The sequence below is a fragment of the Emydura macquarii genome, unplaced genomic scaffold (assembly GCF_026122565.2).
Source record: "Emydura macquarii macquarii isolate MOO-44397 ecotype Brisbane River unplaced genomic scaffold, CSIRO-AGI_Emac_v2 contig_705, whole genome shotgun sequence".
Lineage (NCBI taxonomy): Eukaryota > Metazoa > Chordata > Testudines > Chelidae > Emydura > Emydura macquarii.
The window spans coordinates 3604280-3625330 of record NW_027130842.1 but is presented as its reverse complement, the minus strand read 5'-3'; the positions used below and the strand labels follow the sequence as shown (position 1 = coordinate 3625330).

General features: G+C 42.7%; 1 protein-coding gene across 1 annotated transcript; it reads left to right on the top strand.

Moving 5' to 3' along the window:
- The first annotated feature begins 823 nt into the window (after positions 1–823).
- LOC137149049 (p53 apoptosis effector related to PMP-22-like) lies at positions 824–13672 on the top strand. The gene is made up of 3 exons (XM_067542301.1): positions 824–1273; positions 9545–9688; positions 10700–13672. Exons 1-3 carry the CDS (start codon positions 1063–1065, stop codon positions 10900–10902), a joined length of 558 nt encoding a protein of 185 aa, XP_067398402.1. The 5' UTR covers positions 824–1062; the 3' UTR covers positions 10903–13672.
- The last annotated feature ends 7379 nt before the right edge of the window (positions 13673–21051 follow it).

The following is a 21051-nucleotide window of genomic DNA, read 5'->3' as shown; positions in this document are numbered from 1 at the left end:
CAACATGTTTTAAGCCTTCAATACATGAGCTAATTAACATATTAATAATATCAATTTTGGTAGCTCATAATTAATACTATCAATTTTTGGTAACTGACTTATTTTCAGTGCTCAGGGTGTGGATGTGAGCAACAGGAAGGATAGTAAATTGTCAAGAATGAGGGAAGAGAGAAAAGCTTGGGAGGTAATATGAGGATCTTAGTTTTGGCCATGTTTAATTGCAACTGCCAACAGGACATCCACAATGATATATGAAAGAGACAGCCTGATACATGGGATCTGAAGCAGATTGATTGGCCTTAGATGACCAACTACATAACAGGAATAATAAACAATGAAGAGTTGAAGTGAATTGTTCATGAACAACTTACAGGTTGTAAAAAATGAACACTTCAAACTACCTGGGAAATAATTATGAATAATGACTATGCTAAAAGAAAATCAGGATCAGTTTGTGGCTGATTTGCTGACTAAAAAGAAAAGGGGGGGGGGTCTTGTTTTCTAGTAAATATTTTTTACATCAAACATTTTGATCAGCACCAGTACAGTGCTTTTTGTAATGTGTTTCAATGAGATCTTAAGTGTTGCATATTTTTGAAATCTCACAGCCTGGGACAGCCCTGAATCTCCGTGTACTGAAAAAAAAGGGACTTGTGAATGCCTGAGGTGCATTTTACGCTGAGCAGCAGTGCCAGGTAGGAAAGAGTTAAGCGCCTGGCCCAGGGGAGTGTAATTGGAGCCGTGGTTTGTTTAGCAGCCAGGGGAAAGGAACAACAGAGCAAGGCAGGTTTGAGCCCAGCCCTACAGCTGCTCTCTGGCTCAACAGGTTTAGAACTGCTGCTGCTCTTAGTCACGGGAATAAATCTAGGTGGGGCTGAGGCTCCCTCCTCCCTTAGTGCCTTTTGCTGCTGATTAAAAAGCAGCTCAGACACATTGACCCCACACACCCTCTCTTCCTTCAAAGGCCTCTCCTTAAAACACCCCTCCCTGCAGGATCCAGCAAGAGTTCTCACTCCGGCTTGGGCCCCCGTTCTCTGCTGAAGCCCCTGACTGCCGCCTGCGATGGTGACCTGCAGCCTTGCCTGCTGGAGATGCAGGTGGCTCCTGCCCCTTCTCCTGGGCTTAGCGATCATCTTGGGCATCATTGCGCTGTCCGGCAAAGGCTGGGTGGAATCGGAGTCCGATCCCTACGTGCTCCAAGCGTCCTTATGGGAAAGCTGCACCCGGTTTCCAAATGATCTCAACTGGCAATGCGAGTCCCTCATGGACTACTGTAAGTGTTTGCAATGGGGGGCCAGGGGCCAGGTCACATATCCCTGACAGCTGTAAATTGGTGCCACCTAGCAATGGCCATGAGCAAAATGGCCCCTTTCCTCACTATGTGTCCCCCCACTCACAGTCTTTCATGGTTCATCGTGAAGACCTGGTTTTCTGTGTATCTGTCTCACGATTGCTTTTGAACAGGCTTCGCTGGCAGGCCACCATTAATGGGGCTCTTTTAAAATGGGATCTGGCTCTTGGCCTGTCTTCTTCCCTGTATTACTGGCTCTCCACCGGCTCGCCTTTCTGACCCAGCTGAGGCTCCAGGCAGCACGGCCTCTAATGCGGGCCATCGCTAGCGCACTGCACAGGCCCAGCCGCTGGAGTGCCATATCTGCACAACATCTTAACCACTCTCCTCATAGGACTTGAGAGGGAGGGAAACAGGAGTCCACTAACCCTTCAGGACTAGGGAAATTCTGCTGCTTTGGTGCCTCTCAACCTGCAATTTCAAATAGAGGGAAATAGAGCGTGGAAAAAAATGGCACTGAAAAGTCAGAAATTAAATTGGGGATAATGTGTATTTATTTTCAAAGTGGTTAAAGATGTTCGTAAATGATGTTTGGCTCTGCTACCCCATCTTAATACTCGCCCCACGTATTCTCAGGGTATTGTCTTTGCTAATAGTAGCTGCAAACGTACTGGCTGATTATATTTGCTGTTCTATAAAATGGAACATGTAGGGCCAAATATAGAGACCTACCTTCATTGAAATGCACTGGACTGGGGAGCTTTGGGAGAATGAGAGTAGGAAAATACTATATTTTTTTTCCTCTGTAAAGTTATAGGCTGTTCTTTGTACATATTTACAGCCTACTTACTGGAGGGGAAACAGACACAGTGATCTTATCATGATGATAAGCATCCAGAATGATCTGGAAACTCAGAAACCTTGGATTACTCATTTTAAATCCAGTGTATCAGGAGTGTAGACAAAAAGGATAATCTGTTTGAAACATTCTGTGTGTTGTGTGGATGGAAGCATTAATGCAGAGGTCTTCAAACTGGTGGGCATGCCCCCCCTGGAGGGGCGTGGAGGAACCTTGCAGGGGGCACGGGAGCCCCCGGGGCTCCCAGTGGGGAAGCCCCACCCAGGGCTGAGGGCAGCAAAACCCCATCACCCTCATGCAGCCCCGGGCCCCCACGATGGCCCAGTCCCAGCCCCAGATGCGGGGGAGGAGTCGCAGGGGGTGCAGACAGGAGTAAAGGGGGGCACAGGGTAAAATGTTGGGGGATAACTGCATTAATGTTTGTTAGAAGCTTTCCATTAAGGCACTTGCCTGCAAGCAAAATGCAGAACACATTATGAGAGCAACAGCATAATTTCTTACCCTGATTGTTTGTAGATTTTACTCTTACATGGGAGGAATTTGGTTGCCCTCAGAAAGTGACTCCATCTTCCCAGACCCTTCCTACAAAGGAAAGAACGGCTAATACAGCAGGGTTACTGCCTTTAGGTTTCTCACATGGTAACACAGTTTGCCTCTCCACAAACACTGTAGATTAAGTGCTATATGCTATATTGATAAATTGTTTCATACTTCACCCCAGAAGGACAGGAGCTTTGGGGAAAGGGCCACAATCTGCTGTTTTGCTAAAGAACTGTTTTTCCGGTGCTGTTATAAATGAAGAATACGCTTATTTACCTACAGGTTATTTTAACCAACTCAACTTTGTCCCTTGAATAATCTTGATGTGATTACTGCTGAGGTTATTCTGTTCAAATAGAATCTACTTCTGGGCAAAGGACATAACATGTAGCATTTTGATATGTTAAGCAAATCAAACAGTGGTCTGACGTTATTTTATTCAAAAAATGCTAATGAAATGTAACTCAAAACAAGCAAGAACCAGTGAGCATGCACAGGGCTGCTGCAGTTAAAAAATCCATTAATCTAGATTCATAGCTCTGCTTGTAATATCTAATTATGCCACCCTAGTTTGCTCCCCTCCCAATGATAAGAACAGAAAGCTTCAAAGGGATCCCTTCATTACTATAAAACTATATTAGAATCAGCTTCTTAATCAAGTCTGCATACCCAGTGCATGCTGATTAGAGGAGATGAAACTGAACCACACCTGGGGGGGGGGAATATGCACCTTGGAATGGTTCCTAAATTGAACTGCTTCTCAAGGCACATCTGAAACCTGGGGCTTGGGTGTCCCACAATGGATAAGGGGTACAAAGACAAAGAGACGAGTAGGGGGATCAGCTTGGGGTTGGATAGAGGGTTTGTTTTAATGGAGAATGATTCTGATTTGAGTCCAGGAAGCTCCTGAATGCAGGTTTGGCAGGTTACCATTTGCAGGGTTACTAATATGCTGCATGAAAAAGCAGGAGCATTGCACTGCATTTTGAATTGAGATTATGTAGCTCAGAATGCTGCTGAATTAACAATCCTCCTTTTGTGCCTAGTCTGTGCTGTTCAGACTTACTGTGTTTGGTGTTTTACTGATGACCACTTATTTGCAAAGCAGTTACTTTTCTGCCTTTTTACCTAAAAAAGACACACTTAGGCTCAATATTTGTGGGCAAGAATGTCCTCTTGAGTCTAGATAAAGGCTTTTTTAAGCTGCTTATCTTCACAGTTATTTTAGATTTGAATTACCATCGTATAACAAATTATATATGGTAAAGTACCTAATGGATTATTAATTTTTTGCTGGTTATGTTTTAATAAATCATTGGCATTTATTAACACAGGATAACTGACTCAAATACATATAGTACATAGAAACATTAGTTTGGATCTTTGACAGAAAAAAAAAGCCTCGAAGTTTATGAGCACGAGCCAAGCTTCATGAGTTTTAAGTCTGTCTGTAGCAGTGTAGCAGGCTCTCAGCCAAGTGTGTAGGGAGATTTATCTTGGCGTTCAGATAAGTTAGCTAAAAACATTAAAGATATATTACATGTTCTTGACCTTACCCCTCTGTGCATATTTCTATCTGACTTATGCTACAAGGGTTGATTTACAGAAAGTTGAATTTAGTTTGCAGTGAGTGCTCAGCAAAGGTAAATGATAGTAAAAGAGACATTATCTAGGTTGCCTTGTCCAACCCCACCCAAATAAAATATTTTAGCTTTACCTACACTAGGAAGCTATATATAAGATTCCAGCCAAATACCAGACTAGGTAGGCATCCTTGGGGAGATGAATATTGCCAGAGCAGTTTACTACCTGCTTTTCAGCATGTTCAGCTACAGTGAATGTTTGTATAGACTCTGGAGGCTGACAGCATTTTGTCTGTAGTAGGATCCCCAACCAGTGATTGTTTTGTACAATTCCCAGATGTAGCCATAGCATATTCAAAACTTATAACAATAAAATAAAGGGCACAACGGACAATCCTAGTTTCCCCCAAACAAACCCAGAATCCTGCATTTTTTGCATTCATCATGTGGAAATGTCTACACAAGCATTCCTATCACCTTATTCTGTCATTAAGCATGCAAGAAAATCTCCTTTACCATGGATTTCTGCTCAGGATGAACCAGCATGAGCATAGACTTCCTTGTTTGGCAACAAAATCACATTTTATACCTCCTGCCCTGCAGCTGAACAAAACAACCTGCAGCCATTTATGATGATAAAAAAATATCACTATCAGCGGTTCCCAGCCTTCAGCCATTAGAACAGCAGTTATTTACAACCTCACCAACTGATCATTTTAACCAGTGTTATAAAGCCAGAAGCTGTAGATGGAAAAGTGCCGATACTTTAAATGATCTAGTCCATCTACCTGCTGCTGCAGGATTGTTCTCTACTGAATGTTCTCCTAGAGTTTTTGTTCAATCTAGTTTTTAAAAGTCCTACAGTAGAATTTTCACCCCTTCTTTTGGGCGACTACATTTCACTGTCAAAAAGATGTCCCGACGTTCAATCTAATTTCTCCTTCTTTTTAAACTTCATCTCATTACTGCTAATGCCACTTTAATAACTCCCTCCTTGGTGCTTGCACTCTAATATTTGTGGACTCATGTTCTTTGCTAAATATTCACTTAGCTAAGTTGTGGGTATATGGATATAACTCTTTTACTATTTTCGGTAATTATATCCTTTCAGCCTTGAATAATTTTAGTTGCTCTTCTGTAAACTCCATCCAATCTGTAAATATTTTTTTGGTGATGTCCAGAACTGAACACGGGTCTTTCAGGTGAAGCTGGTTCAGAGCACATAAAAAGAGACTATTACATCCCTGCTCCATGCCTCTGCATGTGCAACCCAAAATTGCATTGGTGATTTTGTGACTGTATCACGAGTATCTATTTGCTGGTGCTGAATAAGAAACTCTTTGGCAAAACACCTCATTTACGGTTGCAAAAATAGCCTTACAAATGTGAACCAAATGGAAACTGGTGCAGTGCTTTCTCTCTCTGTGTCTGTAGGTACAGAGCTTCAAGTTTCCCAAGCAACCGCCATCTATAACACCAGGGAGAGGAGGCTGGCTGGGGAGGCACCCTGCGACTGTGGGGCGTACTTCCGTTCCCTTGTGCACTCACGCATCCGGGCGGAGTTCCTCTGGGCGGCGTCCGCCGGCTCCCTTGACACCTTTCGGGAGCAGTGGGCGCTGTCTGGGGCTCTCTGCTTGGTGTCCCCTTCTGGTTCTCTCCGTTTGACCCTTTGACCCTCACCTCCTTCCTGTTCTCTCATTTGTTGCCCCCCCTAATCAGTTGAGTCCTGGATCTGGTGGCTCCTCCCTTTAGGCTTGCGGCCCCCCGACTCAAATAGTAGCACCCTCCTATAGCCGTCAGGGCTGGCCCCATCACAATACTGAATAGAAAAACAAAACAAAACAGATTGGAAATGATGAGACGAGCTATGGCTATCCACAGAGAGAGGCCTTAGAGCAATTGAAATAGTCAAATGACTCCACAAACAGAGGCTGGGAGATTGGAATCAGCTGAGGCCCACTCAGCAGTTGGAAAGCGAGCAAAAGGCTGTTATCTCTTTTAGCAAATTCGGGGACAATCTTTCATATTTGTCAGCTGTGAAGGGGAAGCTGATCCGAAAGAAGGACCTGCATTAAGAGTCCTTGGACAGCACCTGAAGGAATCCTAGCACTTTCTCCAAAATTGGAAGCATCAGGTGTGTTCATGTACATAAAAGTGGAGTTGACCAGGTGCTCCATGGTGAACCTTCCTACCCCAGGTTTTATATTGGCCCTTAACACAGGTGTCTGGTATCTTTTCCAAGTCCCATACTCCTTGATATTGTCAAATGCTCTCAATTAGGGCATATCTACACTGTTTGTTTTGTTTTTTATTTTTTTTGCCCAAAATTTCCCACTGTTGCTTCCACCAGTGTCAGGAACAGTAGCAGCGTTAGCATAAACAGGGCTGTAGCTCTCACTGTTTCAAGCATGGTGTTGTCTAATCCTGCTCAGAGCAGGTCCACATGACACAGCAGCAAAAAGCACCAACAGCTACCTTCAGCCCTATCTATACTCACATGCCAACTGTTGCTGTCAGTAGTGGTGCTGAAATGCTGGAAGCAATAACAAAAGTTTTGGCCAAACTAGACAAGGCCACAGTATCATTTGTAAATTTCGTGACCATTTTGTTTACTCCTTTATTTCTGAAGACATTGACTAAATCTGGACTTGACACTGATCTTTGCAATTTCCTTACTAGCCATCTCCCAAAGCTAAATACATTGCTAGTTTATTATTACCAGAGCTGAGCAAATAATTCACAGCTGATGAATTCCAGGCTGAGTTTACACAGCAGGCAGTTATACAAAGACTTTTTTACTTGTAAAGTATGTGTCTTGATAAGGTGATCCCTGAGACACAATAAATGTGAGACTCCACAGTGCCATTTTTTACAGAGTCAACTTTTCAGATTCCATCCAAATTTTTAAGATGTTTGAGTTCTGGGCACATCTGTACTTGCCGTTTCAAACTCCCTAAGAACAGGGAGTGTACAGATCTGGTTTTCTACTGAACTTTTATAATTTACAGTTGTGCGAATTATCTATATGACAAATCAATAACTAGTTTAAATAGATGGTTTAATCTAGGAAGCATTTTTCTTGAGCTGGTTCCGTGCTGTGTTTAAGCCTGTTTAGACAGCAATCTGTAAATGAACCCTTTGGCTGTGGCAGCTTTGAACATTATCCAGTATCAGCATTGGGAGCATTAGTGAACAACATCTAGTATGAAAGAACTAGTGCAGGTTTCAGACCAAAAATTCCAACCAAGCCTTTCTCCACTCCTAACCCTGCATCAGTTCCACAGGGGAGGGAAGAGGGACAGGAGATTCTTGGGCTGCTTGGGGAGGAATGTGGACAGGAGAAAGGTCATGTGCAGAAAGTCTCTGCTTTCTTCAGCAGCAGTGTGGGCCCAGATTGCAGGGCTGCTCTGGAGCTTCTCCATATTCTTTCTACACCAGCCTCGCTGCTTCAGGGTGGGGCCAGGCCCATGTGGAACCCTCCATGTGTAGGCTTATGTGCCCCTTACTCCTACCAGGGGCATGTGCAGAAATTTTAATATTAACCCCCTTTAGGGGGGCATGTTCCGTACCCCAGCCCTGCGGGAGCTTGCTCTTCCTCTCCACCCCGCCCAGCTCCCCCAACCCTCCGGCAGGAACTTGCTGTCCCCCACATCCACCGCCACTGCAGCCCCAGAGGAGCTCTGTGCTCCCAACAGTTATTGGGGGGGACCTGTGCTCCTGTTTCCCCCTCCCCCCTTGTGCACACCCCTGTCTCCTATGTATGACAGGCTCAGGATTTGGCCCTAAATGAGTTCCTTGTTTTAGTCACCTGTGAAAAAGCAGGCAACCAGAGTCTTTAGAGCAGGTGAAGGATGATGCATGACGACTGTTTACATATAAAATCAAAATTCTTGTATTAGTACTTTTTGGCTCTGAAGAGCCCAAATAATCCGCTTACTCAGCCTCCTGGGCAAGAAACGGCTTGTTGTTGTTTGCATGGCGCTTGCCTATGCTTGCGTCTGTGGTTTGGAAAGAGAATGGGGTTTGAATGTAATTCATCTCTGTTCAGAAGCCAGCATTTTAAAAAGGAAAATTATAGGTTGCTTTTCAGGGAGGGATTTTATTCTTCTGGTGCCCAGGCATTTGATGCCCATTGTTACCACCATGGGATTTCTTACTTAGCAGTGGCAAATGGAAGGTGCTACTGTAATAAGGTTATTTTCTCAATGTCTTTTTGGTCCCCTTCTTCTGCCTCCGAGTGACTTGAAGTTATACTTGAGACCTATCCTGGTCCCATGAACTTGTCCACTTTGAATGCATCCTCTTATCCCGTGTGATATTACCAAAATAATTTACATTGGGTTGGTAACTCCACCAGTCATTGGACTGCCCCACATCTAAGCTGGATCCAAGTCCTTTTGGCACTCAGTCCACATCATCTTTAAGAGCCACCTATTCCTTTCCATTTCTACTGGTACAACCCTTCTCCAAATCTCTGTCATCTCTCACCTTTGCTATTCCAAAATCTACCCTCTTCTGTTCTGCTTAATTCTCACTTCACTCCCTACAGCCCATACGGAATAAAGCTGCCAAAATCCAATTCCTTGCATGTGGCTTATTCCACTCCCTTTATGACTACCTGTAACTGTCTGCATTAGTGGCTTTCACATCTCTCATTCCCTGCATATGGACATTGGCTCCCTTATCTTGTATACTGATCACCCTTTCCTTTTTCAGATCTCACGTTAATCCTAACTTCTTCTGCTAAGCCTTTCAATGCTAGTCCTCCATTGCAGCATTCCTCATTTCTTCATCAAACAACTAACTACAAAACAGCTTCTATCTCTTGCTCACAGCAGAAAACTGCACTGTCCAGAGAGAGATCCTTTCCTTTGTCTGCTTTTGTCCTCCCCATAGCCTTCTTGTCTGTTTGCTTATGGACCATGAGTGGAGTTTTCAAAAGTGGGCTAACTCTTTACCATTGATTTCAGTGGGAGCAGAGCGAAGTCAAGCTGAGTGCTCTTGAAAATCCCAACCGTTGCCTATTTCTTGTGCTTGTAAAGCAGTGTGCATACTTACGGCCCCATATAAATAATGATAATATACAATTACTCTCTGCTTAGACCTCTATGGTTCCTTAAAAGCCACACTTACATTTTCCTTACTAAGTCAAAGCAATATTGTATGCTTATAAGGGACAGAATCGCCACAATTAAAGCAAACAAAAGACCTAAGGGTGACATCCACTTCTAGGCACGGTTTTGTATAACATTTCCCTCCTTTCCTTTCAAGCCTGGGGAAGAGCAGCAGCTGCCACATACCTCATCGGCTTCGTGATCCTGGTCATCTGTTTCGCCCTAGCAGTCATTGCATTCTCCGTTGACATACTTCGTTTCAACTTTGTGCGAGGAATCGGTGGCTTGGTCTTTGTAGTTGGTAAGACTGAATACAAAGAAAAGATACTGATGTTTGTTCTAAATCTGATCTGTTGTGCTAGCTGGAGTAAAGCCTGCCTCCCTCCCTCCCTCCCTCTCCTCCTAAAATACCCAGTCCCACATACATTTCTTATTGGGTTCATGATTAATTTTCATGAATGAGAAAAGCATGTTTTAATTTTGAAGTGATAGTTGGTGTACATCTTCAGAGGTTAGGAATGTTTTAAGGTCAATTACAACTTTCACAAATGCCCCATGTAAACGCTTCCGTCACATAACAATACAGTTTACTAGCTGAGAAAAGGTAGCTTTTGTGGGACAACTTTCTACTTGATTCTAAAAGCCCCACCTAGAAACAGAAAGAGATCATTTAAAACTGCTACAGGATGTGGGTGTTGTTACGTAATGGCGGAGACATAAAGCAAGCAGGTAAACCAGAATGCTTGGTTTTGAACTCTTTCCGATGCCTCTGTGGCAGTAACTAAGCAGCAAAACAACAATCCCAGCAGTGGTGTTGCTAACACACAAGTAAGTTTTGCCATTGAAACTGCGATGCAAAGGCTAAAGTAAATTACTTTAACTACTCCGTTGGATTCTTTTAATCCAGATTGTGCCTTTTCTGCATCTGTGCTTGGTTTGAAAATGTTGAAATTCCTCTTATTAAGCCCATCATTGCCATTGTGTTAGTTCGAATTCTTCTCGAGTGTAGGGCTAAGGACCCAAATCTTTAGTCACTTTGCACCCAGAACACCCTTTTGAAGTCAGTGAGAGATGTGTCTGTAAAATGGTTCCAGAATGAGGCCCAATCAGATCTGTGTGGGCAGACCCTCATACTTGCGCTGAATCCCATTGAAGTCAATGGATCTCTGCAAGAATGCAAGGGTATGCCTGCATTGATCTGATTGTAGGATTGAAGTTCTAAATATTTGATAGAGGAATGCACCAACTGCCGATAGCAGGAAATGTGATGAGATTAATTGTCACTCATTTTCATTTTTCCCCCTTCCTTTAGCGATATTCCAGATCATAGGCCTGGTCATCTATCCAGTGAAGTTCACCGAAGACATCCAATTGACAGGAGCTAATATGTTCAGCTGGGCGTATGGCTTTGGTTGGAGCAGCACTATTATTGTAATAGGCTGTGCTTTCTTTTTCTGCTGTCTCCCCAATTGGGAAGATGAAGTCCTGGGTAACATCAAACCAGTTATGTATTAGTACTCTTCCCCAGATAGGAGTTGAAAAGCACATTGTATACACTGAAAGAATAAATTAAAATATAAGCACACTAAAAATGACAGCACAAGGGTTTTGACAATTGGATGTTACAGACTGAAAAAAAAAAAAACCCTTATTTTGCAGAGTGTTTTGAATTTGTGGTGATGCTGAGTTAGCAGAAAGGTTTAGCAACTTGAAGCAAATATTTTAGAAATTTTAGTTAAAGATCAGAAGGTTTGTATTTTTATATTCATATACAATATAGATTTATTTGGGTCAGTCAATCTGTTGTCTCTCACTACATGCAAAAGTTCCTACTAATCAAGTCTCTCCCTTCCACAGATTTGTTTAGACGTCCATATATAAAAAGAATTTAGCACTTAAAGTACAGGTGGAGAGAAACAGAGAAGTACATGCTGATTTTTAACAGCACACTGCAGAGCCCTTTTATTTCCTTCCTGGTATTTTTGTCTTTGTTTTATATGGAAATTTGTCAGTAGTGAAACAGAATTTAAAAAAATTAGTCCTAAAGAAGTTTTGCAGTGCAAGTTCATTGCAATCCTAAATCCCCTAAGAATATCTTCTCACCTCCGTATTAACGGACTGATATCTAATACTAAGTAGTAGAAATTGGATCTAAAGAAATTAGAAACTTAAAATATTTTTCCACTGACTGTTGCAGTTATATGGCAGGTTTCCCAGAGGCAGAAAGTGAGTATCTGTGTGTGTAATGTTAATGATGTGTGCTGGTGTAACATTTATTGGCAGTCGTTTGTGAAGACTGCAGAACTTGCAGCGATGAAACCATGAGTGAGTAACACAGATTGTTCCAAGAGGTACCAATAAACCTTCAAATACCATCAAACATCATCACGTATTTTTTTATGCTGCATTTTAGAGATGTTAGTTTAGAAAATATTTTACAGTTGTTTCATTTTTAAATAGGTACTATTGTTCACATCCCTCCACCTTTAAAACCAGGTTTCCTTAGCTATCATATATGCTTTGGAGGAAAACTTTTGAATAACATTTTAAAGGTTTCCAAAGTGATTTAAAATAGATTTTCTGCATTTCAGAGTATAGCAAATTTAAGACCTCTTATGTTGTGAACCACCAGGGATACAAATGCACAGGTCTTTATGTGAGCATGCATATATTTACACACACATCTCACTGGATAATCTGAAATCCCATCTGAATGGGATAAAGCGTGTGATTCTAGCCTTGAGAGAAATATCTAAGAGATACAGACATATTTTGAACAAAGGCTCTTATCACCTTAATATCTCAACACCGATGACATCAGGCCTCTAAAGTGTGGATCCCTCTCTGATCCAGCAAATTTAATTTTAGATCTGTGTTTTTTACCTTATCTGTATTTGAGGAGGAAGAAGGAAATGTGTTTGTGGTTTTATTTAAGTGACAACTCTTTGAAGCTGCTCTAGACGTTTCAAATACTGTAAGTAGCTCTGGAACAGCTATCTTAGTGGGTAGGGTACAGGCGAAGTGGTGAAAAGTGCAAAGCAAATGCACTTTGTCACATCCTTCCATTGTTTGTCAAATGGTCTGGGGTTTGTCAAATGGTTGCAAAAATAAAACAACTTATTCCATGTTATCCTGACCCCATACTGTAGGTGGGGGGTGTGTGTGTACGCATACATGTATTTACACATAATGTACAAAAACAATTTATAAGACATAATCAGAACATTGTAGAACTAAAATACATGAAAACAAAATTTTCTCAATGCCCAATTTATTTTGTATTATATTTTGTATTCGTTTTGTAATACACTTTTTTTGTTTTTGGTGAAAATGTTGTATATTGTGCATGTTATAATCTCAGTGATGGCTATCCAACCAACTAAATGTATGATTCTTGATGGGAAGAAGCAAATTTGCCTTTATTTCTGTACAGTACTACTGCTGGTGAGAAATGCCTTACAAGTTAATCTGTATCATTAATATGATAATATATAATTGTACATCGAATACAAAACACAACAAGGAATAGTGGCAGTGTGTGACAAATACCTTGCATAGCTAAAGATCTGAAGCAAAACAAGACCTGAAAGTGAGGAGCAAGGTTGAATAGAAGTGTGTTGTTCAGAATTACTGAAGTGTTTGTTTTTGTCATTATTGTCATACGTGAGAGAAAGAGAAAGTTAAATATAAATCAAGTTGAGTTCTGGAAGTATTTTGTAAGCAATCAAAAGCAAAATGTTACATGGCTTATGTTCAATTCAGATGTTTAGGAATAAGCAATTGCAAATATTTGAATAACTTGCTAGTTTCAATAAATGATGGTAATATATTTTGGTACTTAATTTATTTTGTTTTAGGAGGTTATTAAAAATGTATAATGAGTAGTTGGTAACTATTTGGACTAGGTTGTGGGAAGGGAGTTCACTTCAAGCATGAATTTAAGGAATTCTTGACTCCTAATGTGAACAACAACATGTACAAACTCTAAAGATATATAAATGAGACAGAGCCATTCTAGTTATGTGAGAGGGCAAAAATTCGTGATGTTCAGTGAAATGAGAGGTTAATACAAGTTGTGTATTGCAACACACATTCTGAATTCCTTCATCAGAAGCACTGTATCTGGAAAACTCTCCATTATGCTGATAGGATTATGAAAGGTAATAATCTAAAAAATAAAAACAGCATTTGAAAGAGATTAAATATAAAATTCATCTGATGAGGAAGATGGAATGCAGACATTTTTATTTGTGATCTGATTGGGTTATGTTGTTCCAGACCCCAGGCCTGTGATCTCTGAGCAGGTAAACAACAGAGACATCTAACAACTGTTTCCAGTTAATAAACCAAGATTTTCTTCTTAGTTAGTTAATGTAAACAATCTTCCTCTTCTGTCCCCAGTGAATTTGAGAGACTTGCTGGTACAACTGTAAGGAACATGTGAGATCTTTCTCCCATCCTCTGCCCCTTTGTTTCTGACTATTGATTTTGTTTAGATTTTTTAAAATACTCACTTTTTAAAGTACACAACTAGGTCAGTTTCACAATTTGGTTGATTTTAGATTTTTCCCAAATGGCTTGAAGAATATGTCAGTTGGTTTTGGGTGTTTTCCCCAAACCCACATATCTTAAGTCCCGTTCAACAACCCGTGCCCACATGAATGCTCTATATTCACTGGGGTCCTGAACTTGCTCTTATTGAAGGCAATGGAAAATCTCTTACTGGCTTCAAGGGGACAGGATCAATTAATCCAGGAGAGATTAATCCATCCCAGGGTCTGAGCACATCCTATTCCCAGCAATTTATGGATGAGTAAGACAGTTTTTAAAAAATATCTGACTGAGCTTTACTTTAAACACCTGGGGTTAATTTACATAAAGTAAAGCACTGGATAAAGTAAAGCACTTCAGTAATGTACATAATTAATTTACATAATTTAAGTAATTTACATAAAGTAAAGCACTTCAGATAACTGAAGATGTTTTGGTGGGGTGGGGAAATAGTATTATGGAGATGAGCACTAAATCAGCTGATGCAGTGGTTTCCCATGGACACCGAAGGCTGTTGTATCACAGAGAAACCCCATAAGAAGACCACCTTCTAAAGACTATAGGCTACATTCACAAAAGGACTTAGGAGCCTAACTACCAGTTAGGTGCCTAAATCCCAGAATCAGGCTGTACTGAGATTCACAAAACTCCTGTCTATCTGCTGCCGAACCTCCTGGTGCCAAAACGCGCTCAGCGCCTAAACGTTTGCAGTAAAATTTCCCTGGGCATCTGTGTTTCTGCATCTGGGCATGTGCACAGTAGGCATCCAGATGCCTAAGCCCCAGAGTGATTCACAAACCCAAGGAAGATAAGTGGTCCTCTCCTTCACTTGTCTGTGGGGTCCAGTCTGGTAGGCATGCAATCACAGCTTGTCTCTCAGACTGGGAACCTATAAGGAAGCTTACACAAAATAGGAGGGTCCCCTCACAGCTTTTAGCACTGGGGCATGTGGGAGACCCCTGTTTAATTCCCCCCTCCAGCTGAGAGGGAGAAGGGTTGTGAACACAGACTTGCTCTTTTGTAGATGAGTACCCTAACCACTGAGCTATCGGAAATTCTGGGGAATGGGAAAGCCCTCCCTCCACCTCACCTTTTAAAATGATTTTTCTACAGTGGACTAATTTTAAAAAAGTCATTGGCATAAGGGGCCTGGATCCTCCACCTCGTGAGTGAGTGTGCTCACTACCAGGCTATAGAGCCATTCTCTCTCTTCCTTACCGCCATCAAAGACCTCTTTCAGTAGGGCAATGTAGGAAAAAAACAGAACATGGTGTCTGATCCCTGTCCAAATCTTTTCTCCCCCTCAGCTGGACGGGGACTTGAACGCCAGGCTGTCGCACATCACAGGTGAATACACTAACTATTCAGCTAAAAGTTATGAGGGAACTCTTCCTTTCTCCCACACCTGACTTCTTGAAAAAATGGCATAGGCACCTAATACCAAGATAGGGTTTGCAGCTGAGAATCCCACAGAGTGACACCTCCCTGCAGCCCAGATTTAGGCACCTAGCTTCAAGAAAGGGGCAGGAGCTGGCATATGCCCTTTGGCTTGGCATCTCCCATTGGCTGCCTTAGGTGGGGAGCTGCCTAGCATGCTGGCTTTTTTGTGTGTGTGTGTGTGTGTGTGAATTCCATTCTAAGGTGCCTCTCTCCCCATTCATTAGACAGCGGAGCCTAGTTGTCAAACTCTGGCTTTGTGAATCCCAGTGATTTTCTAGGTACCGAAAAATTAGGTATGGCAATGCATAGCATCACCACTCCTAAGGATCTTTGTGAACCCAGCCCTATGTTTTCTGCACAAATAACTAGAGCCATAAATAATTTAAAATTACATTTTAAAAGACATTTAAAGTTACATTTAAAAATAAGTAACAAAATAAACAATGAAAGAGTTGACTTCCTAGTTAGAATAAAATATACTGAAGTTAGAGCTGGAGGAGATGACCCTCAAAGCCCATCTGGACTACTGAATTATGCAAAGGGATGCGCAAGGTCACATGGCAAATAAACCTCAGATCCAGGATTTCCATCGATATTCTATATATATATAGTCTATATATCCCAGGCAAGACCTTCAGCCTTATTGAATTTTGGTTTCTGATCTATAAAGTAGGAGTAATAAAGCTCATTGCATTTTCATGTTCCATGGATTTCACAGGTCTTTACAAAGGTAGATAGCTCCAATTTATAGATACAGTAACTGAGGCACTGATCATTTAAGGCTTAAACCGCTGATGCCTGTTCACAGAGGGAGCTTGAGATGAAGTTGGAACTAGAACTTAGATCTGTGTGTTGCACAGCCAGGCAAGCCACTGACACTTAGTGCCTCAAGGTCAAACTACTTATATTGGGGATCTATTCTGAAAAGTGACCAAAAACAATACTACTGGCTTCTAAGTTTGAAGTCATTATGATTTCCAGATCCAATTGACTTAATTTACAAATAAAATGTTTTTCCAACTGCAAATTCATTCAGAGATCTGAAAGTTAAACAGACTTAGAGCTGGTCTACACTAGAGAGTTTTGTCGACAAAAGTCAGCTTTTGTCTCCACTCCCGCCTGGGAGCGGGGTGAGAAGTGAGGGCGTCTGGTTCAGCTCTTAGCTGGGAGAGCGAGGAGAAGCTCAGCCATGAAATTGACGTGGCAGTTGGACCCCACTCCTCAGGGGCGAGAAGCCCTGGATGGCTTCCCTCTGGGAACAGAGAGGAGGGAAGCCTGGGGCAGCTTTCCCTGGCTTCTAGTGGGGAATGTGGAGGGAAGAAGCCTGGGGCTGGCTTCTGGTGGGGAACGGGGAGTGGGGTGGGGGAGCAGTCCACTGGGAGCCTGGGAGCCTGTGGCACTATTTGGCCCTTCAGTTGGAATTCGTCTGTTGATGATGCATAGGGACAAATAGAATTCAGCTCACTCCCTCTGAGCTGTGTTGGCTCTGGAAAACTATGAGGAATAAAAGGGACTTAGTCAGCACATATGACTCTGGATATAAACCGGGAGCTGTCATGCTGGGCAAGAAGGTACATTTTTTACGCAATCTCTTTTCAGAGTAGAATCACTCTTTGAACTATCTCCGTATTAGTTAACCCACTTGTACAATGGATTAATAAATAGAGCTGTTTGGAAAACAGAATTTTTACCCTGAAATTAGTTTCTGTTTTGAATCAGAATGAAAAGTTTAAAAAATGCACAGAACACAAAATGCTGGAAAGTTTTTGACATTGAATGTCATAACAGAATGAAAATTGCCATTTTGATTCAAAACAGTGATTCAAAACTAACATTTTCATTTCGACATTTCTTGCAAAAAATAATAATCAGGATTGTCTGCAGTGTTGTAGCTGTGGCCTAGTCTACACTAGAGTTTTATTGACAAAAGGTGACTTTTGTCGACAAAACAATCCTGGTATACACACATTTGTCAGTGTAGACACTGTGTCCCCTTAGAGCAGTGGAGGGGCTGTCAGACATGTCAATTTCACTGCTCTAACAGAGCAATTGACAAGTGGGGAAGAGGGGGCTGGAGCTCCACTCCACAAGCTGCTGGGCTCTGGTTGCTGGTCATGGGCAGCTGTCGCCTGGCTGTGAGCCTGGGGAACTCGGGTTCCCAGCTGGGGCAAGCTGTGTGTGGCTGCCGCCCCAGGACACCAGCAAGCCCTGGGCAGCTGCTGCCCGGCTGTGAGCCTGGGCACGGGAAACTGCCACCCCAGGATGCAGGCAAGCTGTAGGTGGCTGCAGCCCTGCTGACATCTGGGACACCGGGAAGCCACAGTGGGCTGCAGCTGGCTCCCACCTGGGAGCGGGGAAGTCCCCGCACCCCGGCTGGGATCGGTAGAGGTGATGGGGCAGCCGGGAGCCTGAGGACTCCCTGCAGGGTTCCCTCAGCTCCCCCCACACTGCCCCTTAGGTCAGTGGAAGTGGTCCTGGTTAGGACGTTCTCTACCGACCCAAGGATAGCAATGTGGACTAGTGGTGGCTGAAAGTCGACATATCATATGTCGACAAATTTCTGTAGTGTAGACATAGCCTGTGTCAGTCCCAGGATATTAGAGAGACAAGCTGGGTGAGGTAATATCTTTTATTGGACCAACTTCTCTTGGTGAGAGAGACAAGGGATACCGCTACAGAAGAGAGTTTACAGCGCTTGCAGCTGTATCAATGTAGCAATACCACTGTAAACTCTCTAATGTAGCTGCTGCAAGCCGATGACAGAAAGTTCTTCCATTGGTTTAACTACTCCAGCCCTCATGAGCCGCGGTAGCTATGTAGGCAGGAGAAGCTTTACACCGGCACTTACGTGGGTGTAACTTACGTCACTTAGCGGGGTGATTATTATACCCCTGAGTGACATAAGTTATGCCGACATTAGCTGCCATGTAGACACAGCCGAGCTTTTGAGTCACACAGAGCTCTTCTTCAGGTTTGGGAAAGGTATTCCCAGCGTCCCCGCAAAATGCAAGGTGGAGCAGATTTTTTAGCACAAGTAGTAAGTACATAACGTAAAGGCCCGTGCAAGGTAGTGTAGTCTGTTAACATCTCTGCTGTCACAGGACAAGAAAAGGGGTTAGTGGGCTACAGACTGTTGTAATAAGTCATAAATCCAGTGTCTCAGTTCAGTCTGTGATTTGTAGTGTCTAGCAGAGTAATGAATTGAAGTTCCTAGGCTCATCTTTTGACAGTGTTGTGCAGGTTTCCTTTGAGGATGAGGCCACTCCACCAGAGTAGATTGCATCATGGAAGAGGCCACCCAAATAACCTGAGAGAACCTGCTTCAATACAGGAATAAAACGCCCCTCAGATTGCAGACCCCTCATTGTCACTTATAACCCCATCAACAACTACAACCCATGGAACGCCATTCTGAAAAAAATCTTTCTTGATCGCCCAATTATGGCCTCCAACAACCTCCAACCTCTCCAAACTCATCATCAGAAGCAAGCTTCCCACAGACCAGGACACGCCAACTCAAAGTGGTACCAGAGCCTTCCAGATCAACAGATGCAAAATCTGCAGACATATCTCCATTGCTACAATGATCAACACCCCCCCATAACCCACCTTTCAAGATCCAAGGGTCCTGCACATACCTATCTCAACATGTGGTGTACTTCATCATGTGCACTAAAGACCCCAATAACAACTAGGTGGATGAAACCAGACAATTACTACACTCTTGATTAAACTAACACAGGAAAATGGTAAAACATCGTATCATCTGTAGATGAACACTTTTCACAAAACGATCACGCTATATCTGACCTATCAATCCTCATCCTCAAAGGAAACCTGCACAACATTTTCAAAAGATGAGCCTGGGAGCTTAAATTAATAACTCTGCTAGACACTAAAAATCATGGACTGAACTGGGACACTGGATTTATGGCTTATTACAACAATCTGTAATCCATTAACCTCATTCTTTTCTCCTATGACTGCAGAGGTGTTAATGGGACACTCTACCTTGAATGGTTCCTTACAATATATGCTAAATCTGTTCCACTTGGCATTTTGCTGTGATGCTGGGAGTAACTTTCCTAGACCTGAAGGAGAGCTTGTCTCTCTCACCAACAGAAGGTGGTCCAATAAAAGATTTCACCTCACCCACCCTGTCTCTCTAATAATCAGGATTGACATTTTCCAGAGAAAAATGTCAGTTTCGATGAAACCCTATTTTTTGGCAGGAAAACTTTCCACATGAAAATTTGTGACCAGGTTTTTTAATAAATAATGCTTTGTATGTACATTACATTTCTCTTTTGTAGATCTCAAAGTTCTTTATGAAGTGAATGGGTGTTATTGGCCCCATTTTATAGAAATCATAAGTAAGGCACAGAGGGCATAGGCGATGTGTCTGAGAAGGCCTGGCAGGGTGTGTATGTGTGTGTGTAAAAAAATATGAGGTGTGGCACACAGGAGTGCCAATAATTGAGAAAGACTTTATTTCTTTCCTTGATTAACTGATCTGTGTCAGGATTACTTCAATAGTTGCTGTGTGGCAGCAGATCATTAACAGAACATCTGTGCTTGAACCCCTGCTATGTGGAACTCAGAGGTCTTCACAAAGATAGGTAGCTCCATTTTACAGGTGTAGTGACTGAGGCCTTGTCTACACTAGAAAGTTTTGTCAACACAAGTTTTGCCGGCATACAGCCACTGCTGTAATTAAATTGCTGTTGCGTGTCTTCACTGTCTCCTTCAGTCAGTGGAGAACATTCACATTTCCAGCTCTTTTGTTGACAGGGCGTCCTACTAGCTTGACAGCCACTTTTAAACTGCCCTGTCAGCCAAGCTGACACTGCTGAACACAAACACAGGAAGCCCACAGAAGCGAGGGGAGGGGGAAGAGTGAATGAGTGTGTGTGTGAGAGAGAGAAAGAGAGAGACAGATAGACCGCATGTGTTGGGGAACAGTAAGTGTGTCTGCACTCGTTCTGTCTCTTTAAATTCAGACAACAGCAACTGGAAGCAACCAATTCCAAGGCAGAAGCTGCTACACAGACAGCTCATAGCTGGTGTCCCCCGTTTCCCCACCCCCCTCCGTAGAGACAGGTTCGGTACACTCATGGCAGAGGGGAGAGGGACACAGCCCCCACCTCCCTCTCTCGTTCTGCACAGCACAGCTGGAGTTACACCCTCCCCTGCAGTTTAGGGCAGGCCAGGCAGGACAGCACTATGTTTGCTGTGCTATTGAGTGAGCTCTCCACGGTGAGTTAACTTGAAAACTTTCTGGGGCTTTGAAAGGGGTGGTGTGGAGGCAGACGGCTCCAGGGCAGCGGAGCTCAAACTGCTTACCAGAGCGGCTCTCACAATGGCATGCTGGGATAATCAAGAGGCTATTTTTAGCAATATAACCTAAGAGCAGTGTCTACACACGTACTTTTTTCGCAAAAACTTTGCCGTAAAGGGTTCTACACCTCTCATCTAGGTGGTTTTATTTTGTTGACAAAACAGGGCAGTTTTGTCAACAAAAGGGTCATTGCAGTGTGTACACCAGTGTAGTGTAGTGTAGACCAGACCTCAGGCACAGATAACATAAGGCTTAAATCACTGACTCCTGTTCACAGAGTTGTGAGACCTGGGGCAAGTTACTTAAAGTAGTGTAAAATGGGGCAATCATAATCT